Consider the following 26,583-nt stretch of genomic DNA (forward strand, 5'->3'; position numbering starts at 1 on the left):
TAAAAGTTTTTCAGTTTTAAATTATTGAAGAACTTAATTTTCCGTATCATTTAAAATTATATTTACTAGTAGAATAAACTTTTGAATTTTATTTGGATAGTTTATTCATTTATTTATATATATAATCCAAATTTTTTGTAATATTCATGTTTTTAATCAAATTAAACAGTTAAACACCTATGCGCCAGGCCATACGTGCCCAATCCCCGAAAAATCCGTCAATTTGGCGCCAAACGTGGTTTCAGTCTGTCACACTCAGTCACTCATACCTTCTCCCTCACTCTAACTCTCCTCCTTCTTTCTTTGTTCAGATAATCCCCAATTCCCAAATCAACCTTAGGGTTTTGAATATCTCTGTTTCGAGTCATCATCATCAAAAGTTCAAAACTCATTACCCAGCCCCTACCATCGCCGAAGGCAGCAGCCCCCACCATCGCCGAACTCCTCTCCTCGGACGGGGGTACCGTCGCCGCCGGCATCGTGACAAATAGAGGGTGTCGTCTCGCCGTCGAACGTCTCTGCCACTCACCCGCTTCTCCTCGCCGTGAAACCTTTGCTCGGAGATCTTCTCTTGTTGTCGGGAACTGCTCCTGCTCGGCCGTCTTCTCGTCGTCGCGAACTCTGCACACATCATCACTGTCTTCAAGCTCTCCGTTACCCCACCCGCCCGTCTCTCTCTCTCTCTCTCTCTCTCTCTCTCTCTCTCTCTCACTGCGACAAACCCAACCCTAACGTCCTAAACCCTTCTTGGAACCCAGCCACCATCCAATCGGCGAACTTTTCTCCTCGGCACATTCCTTCCTCCCTCGCCGCTGGCAAGCACTGCTGCCTCAGTTTATTTTTGGTTATTTTGTTAATTTTATTTATTCTGATTTCTGAGTTGCTGGTTGCTGATTTTTCTTATTCTGAATTGTTGATGGTGCTATGGTGCAATGCTTCACTACATTGTTTATGCTGGAATTTTTCTGATTCTGAGTTGTTGATGGTGCTATGGTGCAATGTTTTCCTGCATTATGCTGGAATTTATTTTATTCTGAGTTGTTTATGCTATGATTCTTTATGCTGATTTTCCTGATTTTGATTTATTGATTCTGGTTGCTGATTTTTTTTCTTTTTTTTGTTGATGGTGCTATGGTGCAAAGAGAAAGATCCAAGTTTTTATTTCGTGCAATGGCTGACCCACCTCCACCCAAGCGCCATAAAATTGTTAGGTTTGTATATTCCTTTCGAGGTTCGTCGCATTACTTAATCCAACGATTTTCGTGACGCCCCTTTTAGCTTGCTTCCTCGGAAACTCCTCTTTGTAGGAGTTAGGGCTGTGGAATGTGGTGTTTGTTGTAAGCTTTGTCATTAATCCGTTGGTGTGTTAAGTAAACAATGTGGGATTGTTAAAGTTGGGAACTTTGAAAGTGTTAACCGTTTGGGGTGCCTTTTTTTTTATTTTTTAAAAAATTTTTGTTTAGGGAAATATTTTAGAAATTTTCAAATGAGAGGAGTGAAAACTAACAACATAGAAGTATTACGTTGCATGACCTTGAATCAAAGCTTATTTGGTTTTGCAAACATTTTTATTTTATTCCTCAATTTAGAAATAAGAAACTCCACCTTCAAATCTTCCGTCCAAAGCTGATCATGTGCTATAAAATTTCACATTAAGCTAAAATCGTTTGATATATTTCTTATATACATTTAAATCAATGTAGTACAACTTGTTATGAATGTTGTGATCAGGGAGCTGATGGTTCAAATTTTGTTTCAGAGGAGATGATGATTATATGCCCGGAAACATTCTTGAGATTGAGCTTTCTAAGTTTATGACCTTTGATCACGTGAAATGCAAACCTGGGCCTCGATTGAATCTTGTAGTTGGACCCAATGGTTCTGGAAAAAGTTCTCTCGTGTGTGCTATTGCACTTGGCCTTTGTGGAGAGCCTCAGGTTGGTTTGTCCTTTTCTGCATTCGAATAGGTTTCTCAAAATTTCTATCTTTAAACCATTTTATATGAAATCTTTATTTCTTGCAGTTGCTTGGGCGAGCAACTAGTGTCGGGGCATATGTGAAGCGGGGAGAGGAGTCTGGATCCATTAAGATTACATTGAGAGGGAATAACAAAGATGAGTGTATTGCCATTACTCGCAAAATAAATACTAACAACAAGTCTGAGTGGTTGTTAAATGGTAAGAACCTCAACACTTTCGATACTCTTATTTTTAACTAGATGGTACTCTTTTTTTTTTGACATTAATCATTATGATTTGACTCATTTAAGACCAGTTGATTGAGGTTGTTGTTGACCGCTATCTTAAATGTTTTAAAATTTGGTTGAGCATGATATCTAAAGACAAAATATGTGTCGTGTTTGTTTTGTCATTCAAATATGATAATCACAATATAGAGCCCTAAACCACCTCAAAAGGAAGATTTTCTTGTTTGGCAAATTACTCATTCAGTAGAGCACATTGTCTTTGTTTAATACATTTAGTGGACTATACCTAACGGGATAAGGCTTTGTCAAGTTGGCAAATTACCCATTAGTCTTTTTTTGTTCTAGTTTTTTTGCTCTCAAACCTGGTTTGACTTGAAGCCACATTTTAATGCAACTGCATTGTATAAAAACCAAGTCTTGACATTTTTGTCCTTTTTGTTTCACTCACCCTTTTTCTTTAAAATTTTTGTAATTCTTGATGAAGTGATTTTTTGACCTTTATCATCCAAACATAATATCAAATTTACTTTTGATCAAAATCAATTCTATGGAATTACGTTTGTTTAATTTCAAATTTGAATTTGACAGTATGTTTATGCTCGTTATTAGATACTGAGTACAGTGACTACAGTCCATTATTTTCAATTTGTACGCTGGTCTGAAGGTGCAGAATTTCATCTTAAAGTAGCATCATCTTCATCAGCACTTTCATTTTCTTATAAATTGTTATGCATTTCAGATTAATTATTCTCCCACAATCCTCTTTGCAAGAATTTAAATTTTGGATTGTCACTGCAGTTAGTGCATCTCAATTTTTATGGGATGCTTAAACAATATGATAACTCAATATGATAACTAACTCTCTGATCTTTCATTGTGTTCATTTCAGGGAATATAGTTCCCAAAAGTAATGTAGCTGAAACTGTTAAAAGGTTTAACATCCAAGTCAGTAACTTGACTCAAGTAAGCAGATGACCTGTAACTAAGTCATTTCATTGCTAGATTTCCTTTTTCTTACTTTTTGCTTATATTATGTGACATTTTATTGGGTTATCTACTTGGCTTCACTCTAGATTTTGTGTGTTTTGGAGGATGTTCCCATGGATTTAATTGGGATCTATTCCTAAAGATGTGGCATATTGAAATGTTTTGGTTCTTAAATAATCTTGTATGGGTAGAAGCATAAGTATTTTAGAAGCTCTATGACCTGTGTTTTTGTCCCATCCTTCTTTTATTTTCCCCTCTTTTTTAGGGATGAGGATGCCATCTACTTCTGTAAATTCACCTATTTCATCTAGCCAAAATATTTATCAATTTAAGGGCTAGTGGTAAGGAATATAGTAATATGATACTCAATAGCGCTGTTAAATTCTGTTTTTTGTGGGACCTTGTGTCCATATATAGCTGCTTGTATTCTCTCTCTCTCTCTCTCTCACTCATATATATATAAAAAAAAATGATGTAAGAAAAATTTGGTGAGTGCTAGTTGTGTCTCTCTGGATCGTTGTTTACACTGTTAGACTCTTAGTTTTGAACACAGGAAGGAAGCCCTTTATTTGTGACGATGTTGCTGTGTATGCCATTGTTAGTATTTGGTGGAGTGTAGCTCTTGCGTTTTTTGTGACAAACATTTGGATAAGCAAGTTTATCCTTATGTTGTTTCTTTCTTCCTATGAACAAATCAATATTCCTCCAACTTCATAGTTGTTCTTCAGCAATAATTTAATTTTGAGTAGGATCACTTGCAATGATCTTGATGTACCACTAACCCAACCACAGACTCTTCCTTTCCATACAAGCTCAACTATTGAGGGTAAACAATGAGTGTTTGAGATGTTGAAAAATGTGTAGGTGTCTTAAGGCTGATGCTCTCATTTTAAACCTATATTTCTGTTTCTGCCAATATATTTGTTTAATTATTTTCTGTTCTCTTGGTACCTTGTCTTAATAGTGTAATTTTATTCCTTTTGGTATATTAATTTTCGGATATGGGATTTATAGCTTTGTTAATCTGGTTTCGAAGTTTAAATGTACATTTTCTCTTTGTGTAAATTTTTTCTCCTTTTAATCTTTTATCTTACCTGACTGATTTGTTTTGGACTCATGCAATTTGTAGTTTTTACCACAAGACAGGGTCTGTGAGTTTGCAAAGTTAACTCCAGTGCAGCTCCTGGAAGAAACTGAAAAGGCTGTTGGTGATCCACAACTTCCCGAGCAACATCGTGCACTAGTTCATAAAAGTTATGCATTGAGGAATATTGATGTGGTAAGTTAATCCTTTTCTTAGGATGGTAATAATCATCTAAATTTTTTTTGTGATCTTCAAAATGACTTAGCTAATTCTATTCCAGTCTATGGAGGGGCATTTAGGTACCTTGAATCTGTTGAAGAAACAAAATGCTGAGCTAGAGAAGGATGTTGAGCGTGTCCGTCTAAGAGATGAGATTCTTGCCAAGGTTTGTGCTATGTTTGGTTGATTACCTTCTTTATTAACAATCTGGTTTGCTAAGGGGTTATTGAGCCACTGGTTTTGATGCTTTCTTCTTTTTCTAATACCCTTAAATTTTTTTCCCTTTTTTAATCTAACTTTATTTTAGACGAAGTATGATTCTGTTGCCTTGCCAATTATCCTCATGTCCTCCTGAAATACAATTTTTGAATAATTTCTTAATATGTTGTACTTTTTCTTTTCATGAAGGCTGAAACCATGAGAAAGAAATTGCCTTGGCTTGAATATGACATGAAGAAGGCTCAATATTGGGAAGCTAAGCAACATGAGAATAATGCGGCAAAGGCAATGGAGGAGTCTGCAAAGTTACTAAATGATCTTAAGGATCCTATTAAGTACGAAAATCTTTATTATTTTTTAATTGCTAGATGAGAAGGTTGCATATTTTGGGATGGGTTGAGGTCGGTGGGCCTCCACTGTATTTCATGAAAGCGCATTGGCTCATCCTTTATGAAGTCTAACTGTGGGCTTGGTGTTGTGTTTCATAACTGGATTCTTGATAACCTTGATTGAATTTGGTTAAATTTGAAATGAAATACATTAAAAGTGTATTTGAGGGCCCGGAAGAAGGCAAATGTAGTTGTTCCATAAAAATCAGCCATCTAGGAATACAAAATTTGCTGTAAGTTTGACACTGAATTCACCCCACACATAACACATACATCACAGGAGATAGCCTTATGTGGCCTTTGAACCTACAACAGGTCATTGGCATTAATTTTGTTAAGCACAGTTGTCCATATAAAATATTTGATTTTAGAGGGAGCCTTGGAATTCCCCCCCAACCCCAATTTCTTATAGCACCTGACTACATCATATAATTTTTCCTGTCCTTTGTTGATGTTTTGATGCTTTGTAGGTTGTTTCAGGGTAGAAAATTTTGGGAGTTAAAGAAGATCATTGATAGTAAGGACAGGTTCCTTTTATAAAATAAACAATGGGATATTTGGTTCAATTGGATTCTGTTTAGGCTCCAGTATGAATATACATAAGGGCCTTCCTGTTCATTCTTTTAAAACAGACATTCAAGCGTCAAGAATGACACTCTACCTTTCTATTAAGATTGTTAGATAACATCTACTGTTGAGAAAAATGAGAAAACCAAAAATTCTACACCTGAATGAAAGGTTTCTATATTTACCACTATCAAAAGGTTACGTTAAATATTTTAGCGTTTTTCTTGATGTATTTTGAAAGATTTGTTGTTGAGAAATCTCCCAAGTCACTTGTTCATAGGCTTTCACACTTTCATCTCCATCTTAAAGAATAATATTCTCTTAGTTCGGGAAGGACTGCATGTAGAATGTCTGACCAAATAGCCTTACCATTTGTTGTTAAGATCTGATAATGGATTATGATCCATCATTCATTGCAGCAAACAGAAGGAGGAACAGACTGCACTAGATGCCAAATGGAAAAAGGTTGACAGCCGTATAAAGGAGAACTACAAGAAGCGGACGGAACTTCTGGATAAAGAGAGCCAACTGGTAATTTTTCACTTTTGTAATCTGTGTCTTTCTTTTCTTCCATCTACTTTGTTGACTGTCTGCACCCAATTATTTTTAATGAAGGCCACTGGAAGAAGTTAGTATTTTCCATGCTGTACTTGTGGGTTTATCCTGTGCCATGTAGCATAAAATTTTGTGTGAATTACAAGGTTTTTTTTTTTCTTTAAATTGATTTATAGGATGTGGAGATGCAAAGGAATTACAAGGATATGGAAGATTTGAGAAGACAGGAGGAAACTAGGCAAAAAAAATTTGAAAAAATTAGGGAGGAACTTGCTGCTTCTGAACTTGAACTTGAGAATCTAGGTCCTTCTGAACCTCGTCAGCAAGAAGAGTTGGTAAAAAATATTATTTGATATTAATAACAATCTATTCTCATCATTTTATTCCGTTTCATTAAGATCTTCAAATTACAGTTCTTCCTCTTCAATCATTTTTTTCTCTTCTTTTCTTACTCTTGGTCTTGTAAGGTTTGGAACCTGTTGCACTTGTTCGTCACCACCTCTTGAAGGTTCTTTTCTTTTCCTAGATTGTTGCCTAGTATTTGCTCTAGGCTCTCCTAATCCAGATGCCCTATGCACCTTTTCCAATCCTGACCACCATCACCATCACCTTCAAAAACCAAATCATATTTTGGTCCATCATTGTCATCTTTCTCCTTGTCTACAACATGCCCTCACTACACTCACTAATATCATTGAGTGAAATAGGGTCAATTTCATCCCTAATATTATATCTTCTATTTAGAGCTTGGATTTAATATAAACCAAGTCATGCATTGTTTTGTTGTCAAGTTTATTCCTCCTCTTAGTATGAAGCTAAGACATCAAGTCTAATCAATGTGTTAATAATATATATCCTGCCTAATTGCCTATGAATTAAAATTTTGAGGGTGTTTATTGTAGCTCAAACACTCTCCAATTACATTTTCAACCAGTTGCACTACATGTCTAGCTTAAGGTCTTGATGGCTAGCTATTGTAGGTTTGGATTTCATTGTCCATAGGACCTCCACCATTGAGCTACAATTCCACGAGTGCAATGTAAGAAAAGTAGCTAAAATTAGAACAAAAGAAAAACTAAGATTATAAACTAAGAATAATATGAAGTGGTTTAGTTGTTCTCACTAGGGGCAAAGGTCTTCCTTGATTCTATGGCATAGTTAGATCCAAAAAGATCTAAATCTTGCTTGTAAATTGGTAGTCACTTTACTATCTCTCCTTGCTCTATTGAATCACGCACCAATCTCTTTATGCAACTATATCTACCTTTTACGATCTCAAGGCAATACTCAATGTTGGGGTTATTGTAGTAGAGTTCCGGGTTGAACAAGTGACCGGATGCATGCAATGGTTTATGGAGCTGCCTGTCCCACTTCTAATCAATAATCTTGAACACTTCACTGTATTTGCTCTCATTGCTGTTGAAGGACTTCTTGATTGCTTCTTTTGCTTTGTCCATCGCTTCATATGCATATAGAGCACATGTTTCCAAAAGGAAATCATTAGAACAATCTTTGTTTCTTCCATCCCTTTAGCCTCCTTAGATAACTTATTTTGTCTTCACGCGTTGGATGTAATCATTCTTCTAAGGTTCCCCCTCTCTTGGTGAAGTCTTTCCAATGAAAGAAAAGAGGTTGCAAGTCTAGTATTCACATGTCTGATCAATCCCCTCTTGTTTGTGAAGTGTCTCAGCAAACTCAAGGTGCTTGAGTGGGAATAGTTGAAAACAACAAGAAAGATCACCCTCTTCACAATTTTCTTCATCAAAGGCATCTTGACAATGCTTTCAAGCATCAAATCTAAGGAATGGGCAGCAAAAGGTGTCTAACAGAGATGCTTTCTTTTTCCCTTCAACATCTTACCAGGAAGCAAATAATTGGAACTATCGTCTGTTATCACTTGAACGTTTTCTTCCCTAGTCTCCTCCACAAGGGAATCAAGCAATTCAAATATCTTCTCACCCACCTTCACAAATTTAGCAGCATCAATAGACTTCATAAACTTTGTTCTTATAGCAGAGATTACCAAGTTAATGATCCACCTTTGCTTATGCTCAGTCCATGCATCCGACATATTTGAGCAAATATGCTTCCTCCAAATATCCTTATGATCCTTGAACAAGTTTTTGGCATACTCCACAATGGATGGCACAGTAAGATGGACCACGAAAATTTGGACCAAAACTGCCAATAGAGTAAGATGAGAGGTTATAAGAATAGAATTATAGAAGGGAGCAGAAGAATGAGTAGAACAGAGTTGGATGAGAAACAGAGGAGCTGGAGGATATGAAGGTGATACACTTCATGTATGAATTGAATACCCAAATACTGAAAAGTAGAGAAGAAGGTAGCATTAGAGAGGCTACCACCTTCCTAAGGTCCTGTCAAGCCTAAATCTTTTATTTTCCTATTTGTTCCCTTCATTCCTCTTATGTACACTCTCAATCCTCTCTCTTATAATAGAATTCATCGCTCACAAATGCCCTCTCCATCATCTTTTCCAGCTATCTTATTTGTTACATTAGTTGATCCTACTTTATTTTCATTTTCAACTCTCTTTTCTTTCATTCTTCTACTGTAAATAAAAGGCAAATGAGCTTTTTGAACACTCTCTTCTCTAACTAATCAACTTCTTCCCCCCACCCCACGCAAAATTCTTGTTTTTTTCACTTGAGTACTTAACACAGCTTTATATTGTCTCAAATATCAAGGTGAATACTATATTGTCTCAAATATCAAGGTGAATTCTAGTAAAGTTTTACATCAAGGAGACATTTAATTGTGTTGCTGTTTTGTATACTCATTATTCGTATCTTTTTTTGCATTGCCTACTAGCTATTTTCCTATGGAACAATTTGTTTAGCATATTTGATGAATATTGGGTGTGCTCTGTATCTCTAAACCAATTTCTATCGACTAGGTTTGTTGGATTTGTTAGTAGAAAAGAGGCAAAATTTCTGTGGCCATGTGCAATTTTCTCCACTATTTGGTTGGAGCGTAATACACACCCCTTCAATTACAGATTTTTTGACAAGCATGTTTTTTGGGATAGAATTAGATGTCTAGCATCTAGTTGGTGAAAAGCTCATGATCTTTATAGGGACTTTCTTGCTCGAACATGTTGAGAGATTGGAAAGTTATGGTTTATAGATAAATTCTTTGTTTTTTGCTTTTGTTTTTGCACAAGGGATCCATTATCTCTCAATTTGTATTATCCTTCTACTTTTCTAAATGAAATTCTTCTTTTATCCCAAAAAAAAAATATTGCTCCAATAGCTAGCCATAACCTAGTTCCTAGAATACAAAACTAGCTTTTAAGTAGTGTGTGGCTAATTTAACTCCAAAAGCTTATACCAGCTAGGTGTAAGTTTGATATTAAATATGAGGAGCCATACAGTTATCATTATCCGCAGTGTAAGCTAGTTTATCTCCAACAGCCTATACCAGCTAGCTGTTTGTTTCGTTATGAAATGACAGGAGCTATACAGCTATCATGCATGCTGTTTTGCCAGCTTAAGATGATATAATCATGTTTTCTAGTAATTATATGCTCTGTGACCATTCAAACTACTGCATTTTCACTAGTTTAAGCCTATGTAAATACATTGTGCAGCTTTTACATGCTCTCTAAATATTGAAATTCAAACTTGATGTATACTGTGACTTTGTAATCCAACAGATCTTAAAGCTTTCAATGTTTTCAGTTTGAAACTGTTTTTCGTATGTGCAATACTATTTCACTGGACATTATCGCTAATGATCTCTTAAAAGCTCATGATCTCTTTAGAGTACTTTATGTCTCAAACATGTTGGGAGATTGGAAAGCTATGCTTCGCCAATCTTTTGTCTATATCTTTTGTTGAGAGGATATCTTGTCCTCCCTTTTCTCGAATTATTCTTTTCCCTGTCTTAGTTGTATTCTTCTTTTATAAAAAGAAATGAAAGAAACTATTTCACTTGTAATTGTGTTTATATTTCTGTACTGATATGCAATCATATCACATGAATCAATTTCTTTGGACATTATTTTGTAAGTCTCTGTATTTGTCTGTACTTGGACTCTTATATCATGGTGGATTTTTTTTTTGTTCCAGCAAAGACTAAGAGCTAAAGCCTCTGATATCGATTATGAAGCTAAGCAAGTGATGAAGCCTCGCATATCACTACTAGAGAGGGAAATAAGTCATAAAGTGACATCCTTGAATGACTGTAAAAAAAGGTAAAAGTCATAAGGTATATGAAATGCTCTACATACACATTTGTTATTAGTGAAAATCTTATGTATCCCTTCTCTCTCAATCTTGCAGTTTGAGCGAAATGAACAATAAAATTACAAAATGTTTGCATGTATTGCAAGAAGCAGGGACAGACAAAATTTTTGAAGCCTTTAAATGGGTCCAAGAACATCGTAAAATCTTCAATAAGGGGGTTTATGGCCCAGTATTATTAGAGGTACCTATGGTCAACATTTATGCTGTTCAGCTCCTATTGCTTTTTGACTTCTTATTTAGTCTGTTAAGCATGGGTGAAACTACAGGTGAATGTCTCAAATCAAGATCATGCTGCTTATCTAGAGGGTCAAGCTGCGCAATATATTTGGAAGGTAACCATAGATGTTATATGCAAACCTATTGCATTCTCTTTTTATAAAGAATGCGCGTTATATTTAATTATTTATGTAATAGAAATCTAGTTGTTTGGTCAAGGAGGCTTATTTATTTTCTGATGACTTGTTAAATTGAGTTTCTTAAGTGTAAGCTATTATGAAATTGCTAGATGGAGCTTAATTTATGTTTCCCTGTTTGTGGGGAAAATGTTAATATTGTGTTTTGGGATGCCTTGTTTATTTCAGAGATGCTTCTCGCAGAATGATTTGTTCCATTTTGTTTTGTCTCGTATTTTCTCTTTTTATGGTTTATTTGGGAGCATAATAGCTTCTTATTTTCTGTTGTAGTAAAATCGTGATTTTTAACATGTCCCTCATTGCTAAGAACCACACACACTTGTACATCACCCAATTGGTTACTGAATGCCTTCCCTATGTGATTACCTCTGTATGCATGCCAATGCCAATACTTTTCATTTTGTCCTACTTCAACTATGCATTTTAAAATTTTAATTAGTTATGTTTAAAACAATTATGGTCAGTTGACAGAGAAGAACTATTTTTTTTTTATAACTAGTAACTATACCCATGCATGTATAGAGAAGCTTGAGTGGATCTTGGCAAAATTAAGCAATACACCTTCAAAGGATTGATTGCATACTTGCTAACCTTAGGGCCTTATAAATTTGCATTGTAACATATTCAAGATAAGTAACCAAGGCATCTACAAGCACAAAGTACTCAACCAGATGAAGAATGTAAATCCTAGATTAATGAAATCAATGCCTTAGTTGCAACCTATATCATCAACATCTGAACATTATTCCCATAAGGGTAGCATCAGCAAAGACCATTATGGTAAAGCTCCTTTTAATTCAGATACAAGCACACTTAATCATGTTACCAAATTTATGTTTAGGAATAGACGGACCCATTATGTGAATTGAGAGTGATATAAACCTTTAGATTCAAGCCAAGTGGATGAAATGATGGGTGCTTTTGGTGTTATTTACCATGAAAAGGTAGCACTCATGCTTGAGGGGAAGTTTGAAAGTACAGCTATTGACCAGTGATGTGCAGCTGAAAGTGGGTTATTGAAATTTCAATAATGCTATATAAACAATTGGAACAACAACTATACAAGAAACTACAAAAAAGCAGAGGGGCATATGTAATGTGTATTTATACATACAACTTTGGTCCTATTGTGTAGTTGTCTTGTATAATTGTCAAAATGAGTTGTTTACATAGCATTATTGCTATAATTTTCTTTAGCTTCTCTGTTATTTGTGCAGATCTTTCTCTGTAATTTCACATTTTTTGCCCCTTATATCTATCAAGTTCTAAAGATAAGATTTCTGATAAATTTTGATTGCTATAAGTGCTGCATTTTTGCTCACCTTTCTTTTGGAGGCATGGTATATGAATCATGTAGGCGCTTATAATGCCTGTTTCTCTGTGTTCAAATCCAGTCTTTCATAACACAAGATCCTCGTGATCGGGACCTCTTGGTGCAGCACCTAAAGTTCTTTGATGTTCCAGTTTTAAATTATACTGGTGAAGTTGACCAACAAAGAGAGACTTTCAGAATTACTGAAGATGTAAGTTTGGTGGTTAATTTTTGTTGCACTCCCCATTCTAGCTACCTGAAGTTTTACGATTATTTTAACCAGATGCATGCCCTTGGCATTCACTCCCGGCTGGACCAAGTTTTTGATGCTCCTAGTGCTGTCAAGGAGGTTTTGATTCGCCAGTTTAATTTGGATCATTCTGTATGCCTCCTGTGCTTCCTTCATAAATTAGTACTTCAAATTTATAGACTTTTTAAAATGCTTTAAGCTAATGTTGTATAATTTGCACTTTGTCTTCCAATTATTCTATTTCAGTATATTGGATCCAGAGATACTGATAAGAGGGCTGACGAGGTTCCAAAATTGGGAATTATAAATTTGTGGACACCGGAAAATCACTACCGGTGGTCTAAGTCTAGATATGGGGGTCATATCTCAGCCATGGTCGAACAAGTGGGAGATCCGAAGTTTATAGTGAATAGTATGCCACTTTGAAACTTGTTAAACAGGTGAATGATGTTGGTTAATTTTAATACTGGTCTTTTATTGTCCTCTCCTTTCCCTTCCGTTGTACTACTAGGTTCAAATGCGGGAGAAATTGAGAAGCTGGAATCCCAGGAAAAGGATCTTGAAGGAATTATTGCTACCTTGGAGGAAGATGCTAAAAGATCTCGAGATAAGCAAAAGGCCTTAATTAATGAATATGCTGATCTTCGTAGAAAGATGGTAGGCCATGGACAATTTATAATTCAATTGCAATGTATTGGTTTCTCTCTAAGCTGGAACTGTTTGTTCTTTGGACACAGTTTGACTGATTGAAGTTTTTATATATTTTTGAAAATAATTATTTTTTCATTATAAAATTTTTAGGAGGAGATTAATAAATTATTCCAACTAGAGAAACAAAAACGTGAAGGTATTCACAACCGTATTGGTAAGTAGAAGTTGTCTGCTAATTTTTTTTTATCAGGTTGCTTGCTTTGTTGGAAGACTTTTTCTTGTTGTCTCTCCTTTATTTTTTATTTTATTTTATTTTATTTTTGTGTTGATTGAAAATTGAAAGCCAGTAAGACATGTTAGGCTAGGTTGTGCAGATATCATAGGCTTTTTTCTTTAAACATCCATTGTGCAGGAAGACATAATCTTCAGTGAATGAAATTGTTGAAAATGAGAAATGGTGAGAGAAATAAGAATTCTGTGTGTCTTGGCTTACAATGGAGACTAGTTTATATAGGCTAAAAAGTGAATCTATACATAATTACAACATCTACACAATTAACTACCATATTGTAATGGATCCTAAGAGATTGTAACTGCCCCTATTCTAATTCTATAAGGCTCCATGTAGTTTATGTACGCTGTGAGAGAGAGGAAGAGGAAGAGAGCGCTGATAGAGGACAGAGACAAGCAGATCCAACATTACTAGAGCGATTGGTGGCTAATGCAGAGGGATGCAGGAGGTGTAGGAGGGTGACTAGAGGGAGGATGGGAGGGGTTGAAGGAGGCAGAGGCAGAGCTAGGAGGGTGAGTTGGAGTAAGGAAGATGAGGAATAAATGGGTGGAGGTATTGGAAAGGTGAGGCAGAGGAGGAAGAGAGAGGGGGGAAGAATAGGGCTTAGAGTAAAGGGATAAAGTTGGTATTTTGAAAACTAATTAGGGACAATAGTGGAAAAACTATCTCACGGTCTGTCTCATCATCCTAGCTTTGAGATGGTACCCAAATTTTGTGAATTAGTGTCTACCTGTGTGTTGGTAAACCAAAATGGTGGACCATGCCATGTGTTGGGTGGACACACCCACTATCGAAAGACAACCTTATATTCATAGATATTTTAATTCTTTCCCTCAAGCTTTAGCATATAGATCATATGCACCAAGCTTTTTACATGGATAACTTATTCTAGGACCTTTTATTTCTTTGCTCAAGACATAAGCCAAATGATCCTTTGAATTGATGAAACTTGTGGTGATGTCTCCCTTTTGTCTAGCAAAATGACACAGTTAACCTCAATATTTTTGGTCTTCTCATGAAAAACTAGGCTAGAAGTGATGTGCAAAGTCACCTGGTTGCCAGATAAAAAGGTCGTTCATTTAGTTGTCTCAAATTGCAGTTCCTTGAGTAAACTGTTTAAGCCATATAAGCTTACCTGAGTTGATCGATATGGCAAAGTATTATTCTTCTCCACTAGACTGTGCAACCACATCCTGCATGACTTTACGAAGAAATAAGTGTGCCACCATTGAGGACACAATAGCTAGAACTGGAATGTCTATCAATCAGACACCTTGTCCAGCATCACAAAATCCAACAATAGCTATGAGATTGTTATCCTCATTGAGAAGACCCTTTAGAATGCGGATCACAGTATCCTGATGATCTTTGCATGGTGAGTTCAAAGAGATGTTAGGATGAGTGAGAGTGAGATAATTTAGTTTCCAAACCAGTCTTCTATATCTTCATGGTCAAATATTGGTTTCCCTTGATCTGCTAGAAGCTTAACATTGAGATTTGTAGTTAACTTTGTGAACGCTCCCCCACAAGCTAAAGCTTACCAACCTTTTAGCTTGTTAAATTTAACCCTTAAAAGTCTAAAGTTACGTCCACTGAAGTCTACCAAGGCAACGCCAAAATGCTGGATAAATCTTAACAACTGGGTGGCTGGAATGACCATCGTCTTGGATGGTTTCTTGGAGTATAACATGATTAGGAAGAAGAGACAGGCATCTACCAGCGCAGTTTGAAAACAGAAATTAAGGCTGTAAACTGCTACCAGTAATGATTATGTTTGAAAAAAAGCATTGAATGTAGCGGAAATTTCCTAAGCATGCAAAAAGAGTTCGCAAGAACAACATTTGGATGTGCTGAATAGCAAGGAAAACTTGGATATCAAAAGAAGCCATGAAAATGGTCTGAGTGAAAAACATTGTCATTGGTGTGATTTACAATGGGAGACGAAAACATAACCCAATATAGTTTCCACTTGTGCCAGAAGGAGACGACGGGAAAACCAAGGAGGTTTGAAACAAAAGGAGTCTTTTTCTCTTGGAAAGAGGAACTCTTATCTTATCCCCTATCTTGTATTATTCTGCTCTTTCTTAATGAAATATTGGATGAACCAAAAAAGGACAGTTTTGGTAAGAGGCAGCAGGGAGGGAATAAAAATGGTGGAAGCTGCAGTCAGACATCATCAGTTGTGCTACTTGATGGGGCAGTGTGTGGAGAACTGCCAAAAAAAGAAATGGTTTATGAACGTGCATGTGAAGCTAGATGACAACAAAACAGTTGTGGTTGGACTATGTTCGATGAGAGGTAACCGGCATTGTGGTTAGTGATTGAAGATGGTGACTGATGATGGTGTTGATTGAGGCCAGGAGGAGAGGTTCCACCAATCGGAAAGACACATGGTTTTCTGAAAAGAATTTTGATGGGACGGAAGTGGGTCCTCCTGGATCGACAGACTAGTGTGTTGGTATGGAAGAAGGAAAGAAAGAGTGCATGAATTCCATGCGTCTTAACTACACAACAGGGAGATTTATATAACTACTATGACTTAAATACATAAATATGAAAATGAATTAAATTTATGCTTGATCTTATATCCGAATTACATGATATCACACAGATTAGTAGTGAGTGACTATTATATTAGGTGTGTGTGATGGTTGGTGTAGTAAAAAATTAGATTCGAAAGGCACTGGGTTTTGGATATCTTTAACTTTTTGTATCTTTTTCTTTCCTCGTCATAGTCTTCTTCTAGACTCATGATATCACACTGATGTCAGCTTGTGTTCCATTATGTACAAGGGTTTCTACCTCTAATGACATGGTTCCAGTGGTATGAAAGCTTAAGGCTGTTTCACTATTTCATATTCTTAAATGAATGAATGAATGTCCTTTCTTGGGATTTAGGGAAAAAGAGAGCTGCACTGAAATCATTGGAGGAACCCATTGATAGAGATACCGAGATGGCAAAGCTTGTTGATCAGGCAAATAAACTTCACATTCTGAGATTCCGTAATGCAATGGAATTAAAGGTGATATTCATTTTTTTCCTTTAAATTTCATGTTATTTGTAGGTTAAAATTCTATTATTCTTTGTAGTTGGGATTAATTTATGATGTTGATTCCAACACATTCTAAGTTTTCTATTTTAATGTCTTTCTCCCATTGAGGATAGACTTCATTTTGGATATCAAGTTATTTTGCTGTTGATGCTCCCCAATTTTTTGGCAGGAACTTCTCGTTGAGTGTGTTGCTTACAGAAGAAGCTTTATTGAACAACGGATGTCTTCGATTCAATTTGATGCTAAGGTAATCTGTTGATAAATTTAATGCTGATATTGCACTAGAAAACATTTAACGGGCTGTTGCCATGGATTAAGTAGATTTTCATGTTTTTTATTGAGAAGATAGAAATTTTACATAATCAATCACTCACAATCCATTTGGAATTTATTATTTTTTCACTTTCAATTCCTATGGTGTCACGATTGACTAGAAAGTTAAAATAGTGAAACACCATTAAGGTAAAGCCTGTTGCCTGAAGATTATTACTTCTGGTGTAAGCTTAACTACTACTGATATCAAAATCTTCTCGCCAATTGCTTAACATATTGCCATTGTCTCATATTTGCCTGTTGCCACTTCTGTGAATTGAGATTTCCATTTTTTTTAAGTAGCGGGTATCGGTTAATGTTGTTTTTCTTTTCTATTTTTTAAAAGCTATTTATTATTAAATTTTAATGGTTAATTATTATATCTAAAGCAATAACTAAGCCTTTGGTGCTAGTCCATTGAATCATAAAAGTCCGTATGACCATCAAGCTTTGACCAAGCTTTACATTGGTTGTTGGGGCTATCTTACAACAGCCATCGTTTATTCAAGCTTTCAATCAAGCATAAAGATTTTGTAATAAACACATGTACAGAGTTATTAGGCTGTTATTGGCTGTTACTATTCAATGATGGCTTAGTTTGGACTTGCAGACTATACATATGTAACATATGTAGGAGAAATTTTAGTAAAACATCATCCCCAACCGCATTAGAAATCTGACCTATAAACAAGGTAACAAATCATTGAAACTCAAATAAGAATGCTACATTCCAATCACTCTCCTCATGGGCTCAGATTTTTGGTGTTGAATTAGGCCAACTTAATTCTAATATGGTATTAGGGTCTATCCTATGATTGTTACCAGGCCATTTGCAAATGTCATATCCTGCAAACTATACAGATGTCTAGCATTAGGAGTGTGAGGTGTGCCCTAGATTTCATATTTTGTGTTTGGAAGAGCTCTTGTACTTTCTTTCTTTCAACCACTGTTAGCATTCTTCTTGATTGAAATTCCTTTACTAGGGACTAATGTGGCAAAATATGTGGTAATTGCTATGAATGCCACCATTTTTTGTATTTGGTTGGAGTGTAATCCTTGCTGTGGTGGATTTCCTTAGGTTTAGGCTTACGGTCTTTTTCTTGTTCTACAACAAAAGCAACATTACATTTATTATCTCTCCCCCTCCCCCCTTCTCTCTCTCTCTCTCTCTCTCTCTCTCTCTCACACACACACACACACACACACACACACACGCACACACACACATAGTAACATACTAACATTTTGAATTTATAGATTCGCAAATTGGAGGCAGATTTAAAGCAGCATGAGAGGTCTGCCGTTGAAGCAACTATACAATTTCAGAACCGTGAGAAGCTACTATGGTTTTTCTTCTTATCTAGTAATCATATGTGCGCGCGCGCACACACGCGCACACACACACACACACACACACACACACACACACTCTCATATTTTCACTTGTGCTTGTGCAGCAAAGCTGATGTTATTTTGTATTTTATCCAGTTAAGAAAGAGACTGAGGCTTGTGAACAGCAGCTGACGGATTCTTTGAATCTTGCTGAATCAATTGCGCCATTGACACCTGAGCTACAGAACAAATTTCGTGAGGTTTGTGTCACAGATGAGGAATGCAATGTGCACTTTTCAAATATGACAATACAATTGATGTTTTGCATTTCAACCATTGCTACTTGTAGTTATTGAACTCTTATTTCGGTCTTAAATTGCCTAATCAAAGGAATATATATCAGAAAGCATGACAATTGAATCTCATTTATTCTGGTAATAATATCCTAAACAAGGAAGCGATCTCCTTATTGGAAGTCTGATCTACAAACAAGATAATAAATCATTGAAGCTTAAATAAGGAAGCGGCAAATAAATATTAATGTCCCATGCCACTCTTCTCTTGACTGAGCTTTTGGGTGTTAATTTCGGCTCACTCAAGTCTACTATGGCATCAAAATCTATCCTGTGGTTGTTACTACTTACTAGGTCTCCCACAAATGTCCGATCATGCAAACTTCATGCAACAAGTTTCCAATTTTAGGTGAGAGGGGTGTTACTTAGAGTTCCAGATTTCCTAGAAATAAGCTAGCTTTTGGATTTGAATTAGATTCACTTAATTCCAATAACTAACATGGTTGAATGTGAGAGGAGGGAAAGACATAAGAATTTTGTGGGTTTAACCTACATAGCCTAAATAGGGAATCTTTACATTCTAGTTTAACGGCTGTATTGTAACTGATCCTATAATATCCTAATTTATTCTCAGATATTCTATCAAACATATTGGATTTCTAAACTTTATGTAATGATACTAAATTTAAACTTGTCCCTTCATGTTTTGAATAGATGTTGGTCACTCTCAGATTGCACCTTAAATTGGAGAAACAGAGTCTGAAAGTGTGTTTGATCCACCACTTGGAGGTGGCTTAGGGAGTTGATCAAATTTTTACAGTAATTGCAATAGTTATATGTATTGAATGAGAGTACTTGACAATGTCTGAGGCAAGTCGGTGTGCCACTGGACAAATCTTGTACACTCCCTGGTGAACCCGAGAAATGGGGGACTGAGCTTTTTGTCTTTCATTAAGCTGCTGTTTGCATTTTGCGATGACCATATTGGCATGTTTTCTATCCGGTGGCAACACCATTAAACATGCCTGGTCATCTTGAATCTTAAAGCTTTGTCTTTGATGATCTGCAACAGGCTCTTAAATTCTTCTTTTGGTTCTTTGGGCTCAACCATGTGCTTTAATAACAATGTAGTGTCCTGGTAATGTTACTGTTCTATAGGCCTGTTCAGTTTTTAGACATTAGCACTCATTTTGGATGCTCTTCTTATCTAGATAGTAGTATTATTATGATATAGAATATAAAAATTAGGAGGACATATTATCTAGATACCACAACCATAAGCTTATTGTATCTGACAACGAAATGCATGCTAGTTGCAGTACACATTCACCGTCATGATATTATTTTTTGATTTATTCTAACTGAAGTAGTTTCTATGTAATTTCTTGTTTACCTACCTATTGGGCACCCTGAGAGAATTTGGGTCTTTTCATGCAGATGCCCACTACAATTGAGGATTTAAATAATGCTATTCAAGAAACAATCTCTGAGGCCCGGGCAATATTTACACTTAATAATAATGCATTGGAGGAGTATGAGTATCGGCGACAAAAGGTACTTGGTCTGTTCTTGCACTTAGCTTTGCAGTATGTTGACGTGCCAAGTGAAGTCACAGCTTATTTTCAGATAGAAGAGCTTGCAGAAAAAATCGCTGCAGAGAAGGAAGAATATGGAAGGTCTTCTACTGAAATAAAGGAAATCGAGGTAAGTTATATCTTTCTTATGGCGCTTGATTGTTATGTTGGGACTTGGGAACACATCTATAATTGCAACTATAAATTGACCTTCCTAAATAGATAATCCAATATTGAGATTTGTGACTTAATGGGCATTTGTTTTATTGTCTCAACGTATTCCTGAATATAATTACAGGGCTAAGCTTTCTTCTAGTGTTTTTTACTAATTTTATGAAAACGTTATGGGTACTAATCATTGGAATTATATTTCTGTGCCTTCATGGTATACCAGGCCTAAACCCATGCAATGCACGAGATTAAAATATCCATTTTTTTCCATAAAAATGATACTTTAAAATGAATGAAAAGTCTATCTTATTAAGGTATTTGTAGATTGTGTTGATGTATAATTATTTCAATTAAAATTACATAATATACTAATTGGTTTAATAGTTTAATGAGTTTTATTTAAAAATTATTGCATCTAAATTAAATGTTTAAATAAAGCTTTCATATGTAGCTGAAATTCTTGTGAAATTTATAAAATTAAAATATGCTAAATTTTTATCTAAAGAATTGAAACTTTGGAATGTAATATGACTTAAATCAAAAGCAAGCATGAATGTGTTAATAATTATAACTTGTAAGAAAAGTATTCACATTTTATAAGTTACAACTTTGAACATTTGTGAAAGATAATACAGTTTAGCAAAGGTTTATACATTCATGTTCTCTTCTAGCTAATGTGAGTAATTGAGTTGTACGATAGCTTTTATGTTTACGTATAACTTCTTAGTTTTCCTTCTCAAATAAAAGAATCATGATCATTCTTATCAAAAGAACAACATTATACTTTCTTCTGTCAAAATTTTTGCAATCTTCTGTTGCATTTCAATCTAAACAACTTTTTAAAAGTTTATGCAATTGATTATAGATTGTATATCTTCATGTAGTATCTTACCTATTCTTCTCAAATTAAGTGAAAGAATAATTGTTATTCTTATCAAAGAATAAAATTATTCCTTCTTTTCTCATTAAATTTTTCCAATCTCTTTTTGTATTTAACAAAAAAGCTTTTCCAAAAGAACTCTTTATGGAATTGAGTAGAGCTTTGTATGATTTCTTTTAATTATTAGTTTCCTTCTCCAATAAAAGCAATTATAACTCTTATCAAAGAATAAAATATATTTTCACTTGCTGTTAAATTTTTGCAATGTCTTTTGTTTATTAAAAAAGCTTTTCAAAAGAATTATTTGGATTATGTTTGTGCAATTGCCTTTGATAAAGAAATATTATGACAATAATCATATTGTCATTATCAATTGTATAATTATCAGTTGAGAACGATCTTTTTAATTAGATTTAAGTGTTGTTAATTTTTTTCTTAAATAAATTGGTTATAACATACATAAAGAATTAGTGTTTTTCTTCAACTAAAGTGCTATGAACAAACAATTTTATAAACAAGTCCACAACCAAGTCTTATTATACTTTAATGAATATCCCAATATACCTCAAGTCTTATCTTAGAGCGTCAATTCACACATACATTTATGTGGGTGATTTTTGTTGTGCCAATGAACTATTAAGTCGACTTGGTTACTAAAAATACTTGGTTATATAGCATCACTCTATTATATACCTACTCCCAGAACCGCCTTACCCGGGCACGTCTACCACCTGCTATTAGACCATTCTTCCCTGGAGGATCCCAGCCAACTCCTCTTCCAACCACCATCACCTCCTCAGTCAACCTCCACTCTTGTCAGTCCATTGTCACATACAGTCCCCATCACCATAACCCATGCCACCTGAGTGACGTCATTAAATCTAAATTTCCATCCCCTTCATAAGGTTTGAACTTACCTCTTATTTGATTTTCCTCTATTATTTCTTCATCCGTAGTGTTACCTTCTTGAGATTTACTCATATACCCCTCAACCCTAGCTACATCCTTTTCCTACTCTGGAACATTTTTATCCTCTTCCTCTTGAATGAATTGTGGGCTTAAATAATGATCATTGACAACAGAAACTTTATGCTTGTTAGCCCACAACTACTCCCATTGATTGATTGTATGAAGTGATTAAATGTGGAGTTGAATTAAGCTTTTTGGGAGAATTAGAGAATGTAATCTAATGTTAACTTTGGATTGCAACCTTCTTACACCAAACTATGGCATGTCCCCTTTTCATGAATATATTAGTGAGTAGTTTTAATGGATGGACTCTGGATGTTGTTTGATTCTATACCCTTTTTCATGTTTACTGGAATGAAAACTTGCCACTTTTGTTCATGCTTTTGATTCTCTCGAAAATTTTGTCATGGGCAAAGCACCAATATGTTAGTTTTTTCTGCAGGATAAATGGCTTCCAGCACTTCGAAACCTTGTGGCACTGATCAATGAAACTTTTAGCCGTAATTTTCAAGAGATGGCTGTTGCTGGTGAAGTTTCACTAGGTATGTAAGTTGCTAATTAAAATTTAATATTGTTGGGTTTCATTGTCTTTTTATTCTAATGTCATGTTTGAACCTCTTCTTAGATGAGCATGATAAGGAGTATGCCCAATATGGAATTTGTATTAAAGTCAAATTCAGGTGACTACAGTTTGAATATCTAAACCAATTTCTACCTTTACTCTTTATTCTCTTTTCTGTATCTGCTTTCACTTGAAAACCTGATTGTATGGTGTAGATTTTTTTTCACAGATGTAGCTGAAAACAATAACTAGGGTATTATTATCAATTTAATTTGACCATTGATTTTACACCATGGTGAAATTTGTAATTGGGGCACATACAGGATGTTAGAATTTAGGGGAATCATATAGTTTCCAGTATCCCCTGTATTTATGTTTATTTTTTATGATGAATTTTGTTTAGTATATGCATATGCATAGTTGCATACAAACCAGCTTATGCTATGTAGTTGAAGCAAATGAAATTCATGAAGTTGTTCACTCTTCTCTTTGATAGAGTAAGCTAAGCTAGCGTAAGTTAGTTGAGATGTGTGCTAGCTAGGTGAACTGCCACAGCTGGTGCCTGATGTAGTAAGTTGTAACTAATGATTTCGGTTTCATAAACTACTCCCTAGACTAGCTTGCTGCAGATATTTAAGGTGCTGTATAAATACATGTTTGTACACTTGGTTCATTTTGTTCAATATGTCAGATTCAGAACTGACTCCTATCGACTCTCTCATTTCTCAAAATATAATATGTATTTCATCTGTTGTAGGCATATGTACCACTCATGCAACTTAATTTGTTTATGTTGTCAAACTCCATTGCATCCTAGCTATTTTTCTTTGTTTTTCCCACCTCTCAGTATGTCTTATCTCCATTATTGACAGACAAAATGGAAAACTTGAAGTTCTTAGTGCTCATCATCAATCTGGAGGGGTATTGTGAAGGAATTTTTTTCTTTTTTCTTTTTTCATGGTGCTACTATATGAATTCTGAATTCTTCCTTAAACTGATAATAGGAGCGGTCAGTTTCAACTATCGTATATCTTCTTTCCCTTCAAGATCTTACTAATGTCCCATTTAGAGTTGTTGATGAAATCAACCAGGGTTAGTGACTGAAGTTAATTCTTTATGGATTGATCTTTTACAATGCTCTAGAGACCTTCATTGACAGTTTTACTTTATTTATTTTTATCAGGCATGGACCCAATAAACGAAAGAAAGATGTTCCAGCAACTGGTCAGAGCTGCAAGCAAGCCCAATACACCACAGTGAGTACTAACTGATCTATACTATACTTGATCTAAGTTCCTTTCACTCATTTAGCTTTTACGATATATACATATGTCGGATCAGTTTGTCTTTCAAAGATTCCTTGAGATTAGTAATATCTAGCTGTATCAGATATGATCATAGTAGTTTAGATGCTGATGCTGTACTTCAACAAGTGTGGTATTTTTCAAAGTAATACTAACATTAGCAATATTGCAAGTCACCTGGAATTGACTAGTAGCAGAGAGTTTGACCAGTATGCACATGATGATTGGTTCATACTTCAATACCTATAACATATAATAGGAAAAAAGGACAAAATTTTGCAAATATACCCATAGTTCATAACACTGATATTGGGAAATTATGGTTTATCTTTGCAGAATTTTAAATAATTTCTTTCATTAAATGTTATGTAGGTGTTTCTTGCTTACCCCCAAATTGCTACCAGACCTGCAATATAGTGAAGCATGCACTATATTGAACGTGTTTAATGGCCCTTGGATTCCCCAACCCTCAAAGCGTAACCTCTCGACCATTGGATTATTATTATTATTATTATTATTATTATTTGGCTCACAGCTCGTTATCTTTTTATTTGATTTTATTTTAGTATGGGAGGAAGGTGAAAGATGGAGTATTGTCACCGGTCTCTTGGGGGAAACCCATTGTTGAAGTAAAACTCAATGGTATATTCACCAAGCAGGTCTATGTGAGCTTTTTTGGAATGTGCTTTGTTTTTAACTTCCGTATATATTTTGCGCAGTAACTAAATACACTGCATTTGAATGGTCCATTTTTTTGGTTAAGTTGTAATGTAACCGCTATTGTGAACACTTAATCCTTATGCCATTATGATAACGTATTTATTCCCATCATAGCAAACTAGTGTATGGCAGCGCGCGACGAGTAGTTAATCTACTTTATGCGTAGTTTGCTTACAAAAAGATTTATATTTTCTGAAAGAGTTAAATTTCGTCATTATTCCCATCATAGCAAATACGGCAGCGGAAAAGCTTAATGTGCACCTTGTTTTAATATAGAAAAAATAAGGTAAACAGAATTTTGCCAATAATCTCGTTTTCTCTTTGGTCTGCTCCCTCCTCTTCCCCAATATCTGCCTGCATTCTCTCCAGCTCTTCCTTTATTTCCCTGATAAACTAACCAGCACTACTGAATTGTTTTTTTTTTTCTTTCTTAATATAAAACCTGTGGGGTTTCGACTTTTGGACCCATAAGCAACAGTATAACGGAAAATTTCATGAGTACAAAGGTTTTTTGAGCAGATTGATTTTCTTCGCAAGAAGCCCTCCTGATATGCTGTGTTTGGACGAGGTATGGGCAGATATTCCAAAGTTCTCTGTACACCATCAATCATTCTTCGGAAGAAACATGATTGGAATTTATGTTCATAGGAAGTTTAGAATGGTTTATCTTCCATGGATAGATACATACACACCTAGTAGAACGAAAAAAATTTATTACATTTTCCCCTTTCTAATTGAAATATAGTATTTTGATCTTTTATATTTGTTATTATTTCACATATGTTGTTATATAGTATCAAGGGTAAATTGCCTAACAAAATTGTGTAGGAGAAAATTGTATGTGAATGTTCTTATCTCAATTTGATTATATTTGTCTCATTTTTCTTTTATGTAAATCATTGCAAAATATCATAATTTACAATTTTCATTTAAATGTACTTTGCCACTATTCAGTAGGTGAGTAATGCTACGTAGCTAAAATATTATAGACAATAAATAAAGATATATGATTAATAACATTTGGGCTTATAAGAGTGTAAATCACTCTTTTAATTTAATTGACACAATTATCTTTCCTTATTTAATTATACTAAAAGCTAATTTTAAATTTAATGTGAATCAAATTCCAAAAATTTCTCCCTCATTATTACTACATGCATTTATAATTCTATAAATTTTTTTCTTTCAAATAAAAATTTTGAATTCTTATATTTTTAATTTTTAAAAAATTTTAAATCACCTCAACACATTTTATAAAAAATAAAAACATCTAAAATTTGATTAGTTTTTATTTATTGAAAATTATAAACCTCCAAAATTGTTGGTTTATGACCTGCAAAATAAAATAATAAATAATAATAAATTAGCACCAATTTATTGATTATGAATATCATGAATATAAAATATAAATATTATACGTATAAAAATATGGATGTTAAATTAGAGAATTTAACAACTTTTGTTATACAACTCATATTTTACATATAAAATATTATAAAATATAAACAAAAATTAAGAAATAAAATTTTAAAAATAATTATTAACTCGTCATATTAAAATTAATAAATAAACATACATATAAATAGTAAATAAAAAATATTAAAATTATGATCCTTTGGTATACATGTAAGAAAATTTGAAATATATAACAAGACACATAGTTTATAATTTAGTAATATTAATTGTAAAAATTTGTTAATTATGAATATTATATGTATGAAAGTATGAATGTTATCGGTATGAAATTATGGATGTTATTAATATGAAATTTTGGATGTTATGTGTACTTTACCTAACTATGGATGTTATGTGTATTTATGAGTAAATTTGTTAATTGAATAAATTAATTTAAGTATTTGACATTCTTTTTTTAAATTTAATTATAGTAAATAAAATTTGAAAATATATGTAAATCAGAATAAATTATTACACTTTGAAAAATATGAAATAAATTTTTAAATTATCAATCAAAGACAGTGATTTAAAAAATTATACGTTGAT

The 26,583-nt window shown here is 34.5% G+C and overlaps 1 protein-coding gene across 2 annotated transcripts; it reads left to right on the forward strand.

Annotated features, from left to right (window-relative positions):
* Positions 1 to 146: 146 nt before the first annotated feature.
* On the forward strand, positions 147 to 24,693 carry LOC112707522 (structural maintenance of chromosomes protein 5). 2 transcript variants are annotated; one of them, XM_025759284.3, is made up of 31 exons: positions 147 to 815; positions 1,143 to 1,211; positions 1,760 to 1,937; positions 2,024 to 2,177; positions 3,096 to 3,169; positions 4,323 to 4,472; positions 4,558 to 4,662; positions 4,905 to 5,050; positions 6,091 to 6,202; positions 6,403 to 6,561; positions 10,318 to 10,442; positions 10,531 to 10,675; positions 10,761 to 10,826; positions 12,302 to 12,430; positions 12,503 to 12,601; positions 12,716 to 12,881; positions 12,981 to 13,126; positions 13,271 to 13,334; positions 16,311 to 16,435; positions 16,635 to 16,712; positions 18,035 to 18,107; positions 18,266 to 18,369; positions 19,840 to 19,956; positions 20,029 to 20,106; positions 22,439 to 22,538; positions 22,622 to 22,676; positions 23,431 to 23,479; positions 23,563 to 23,650; positions 23,742 to 23,814; positions 24,235 to 24,338; positions 24,429 to 24,693. In XM_025759284.3, exons 2-31 carry the CDS (start codon positions 1,171 to 1,173, stop codon positions 24,488 to 24,490), a joined length of 3,165 nt encoding a protein of 1,054 aa, XP_025615069.1. In that variant the 5' UTR covers positions 147 to 815; positions 1,143 to 1,170; the 3' UTR covers positions 24,491 to 24,693. The 2 variants fall into 2 exon arrangements, with proteins under 2 accessions (XP_025615069.1, XP_072057420.1); XM_072201319.1 differs by lacking the exon at positions 147 to 815 and having other exon boundaries at positions 999 to 1,211.
* Positions 24,694 to 26,583: the final 1,890 nt, after the last annotated feature.

This window comes from Arachis hypogaea, chromosome 8 (assembly GCF_003086295.3).
Source record: "Arachis hypogaea cultivar Tifrunner chromosome 8, arahy.Tifrunner.gnm2.J5K5, whole genome shotgun sequence".
Taxonomy (NCBI): Eukaryota; Viridiplantae; Streptophyta; class Magnoliopsida; order Fabales; family Fabaceae; genus Arachis; species Arachis hypogaea.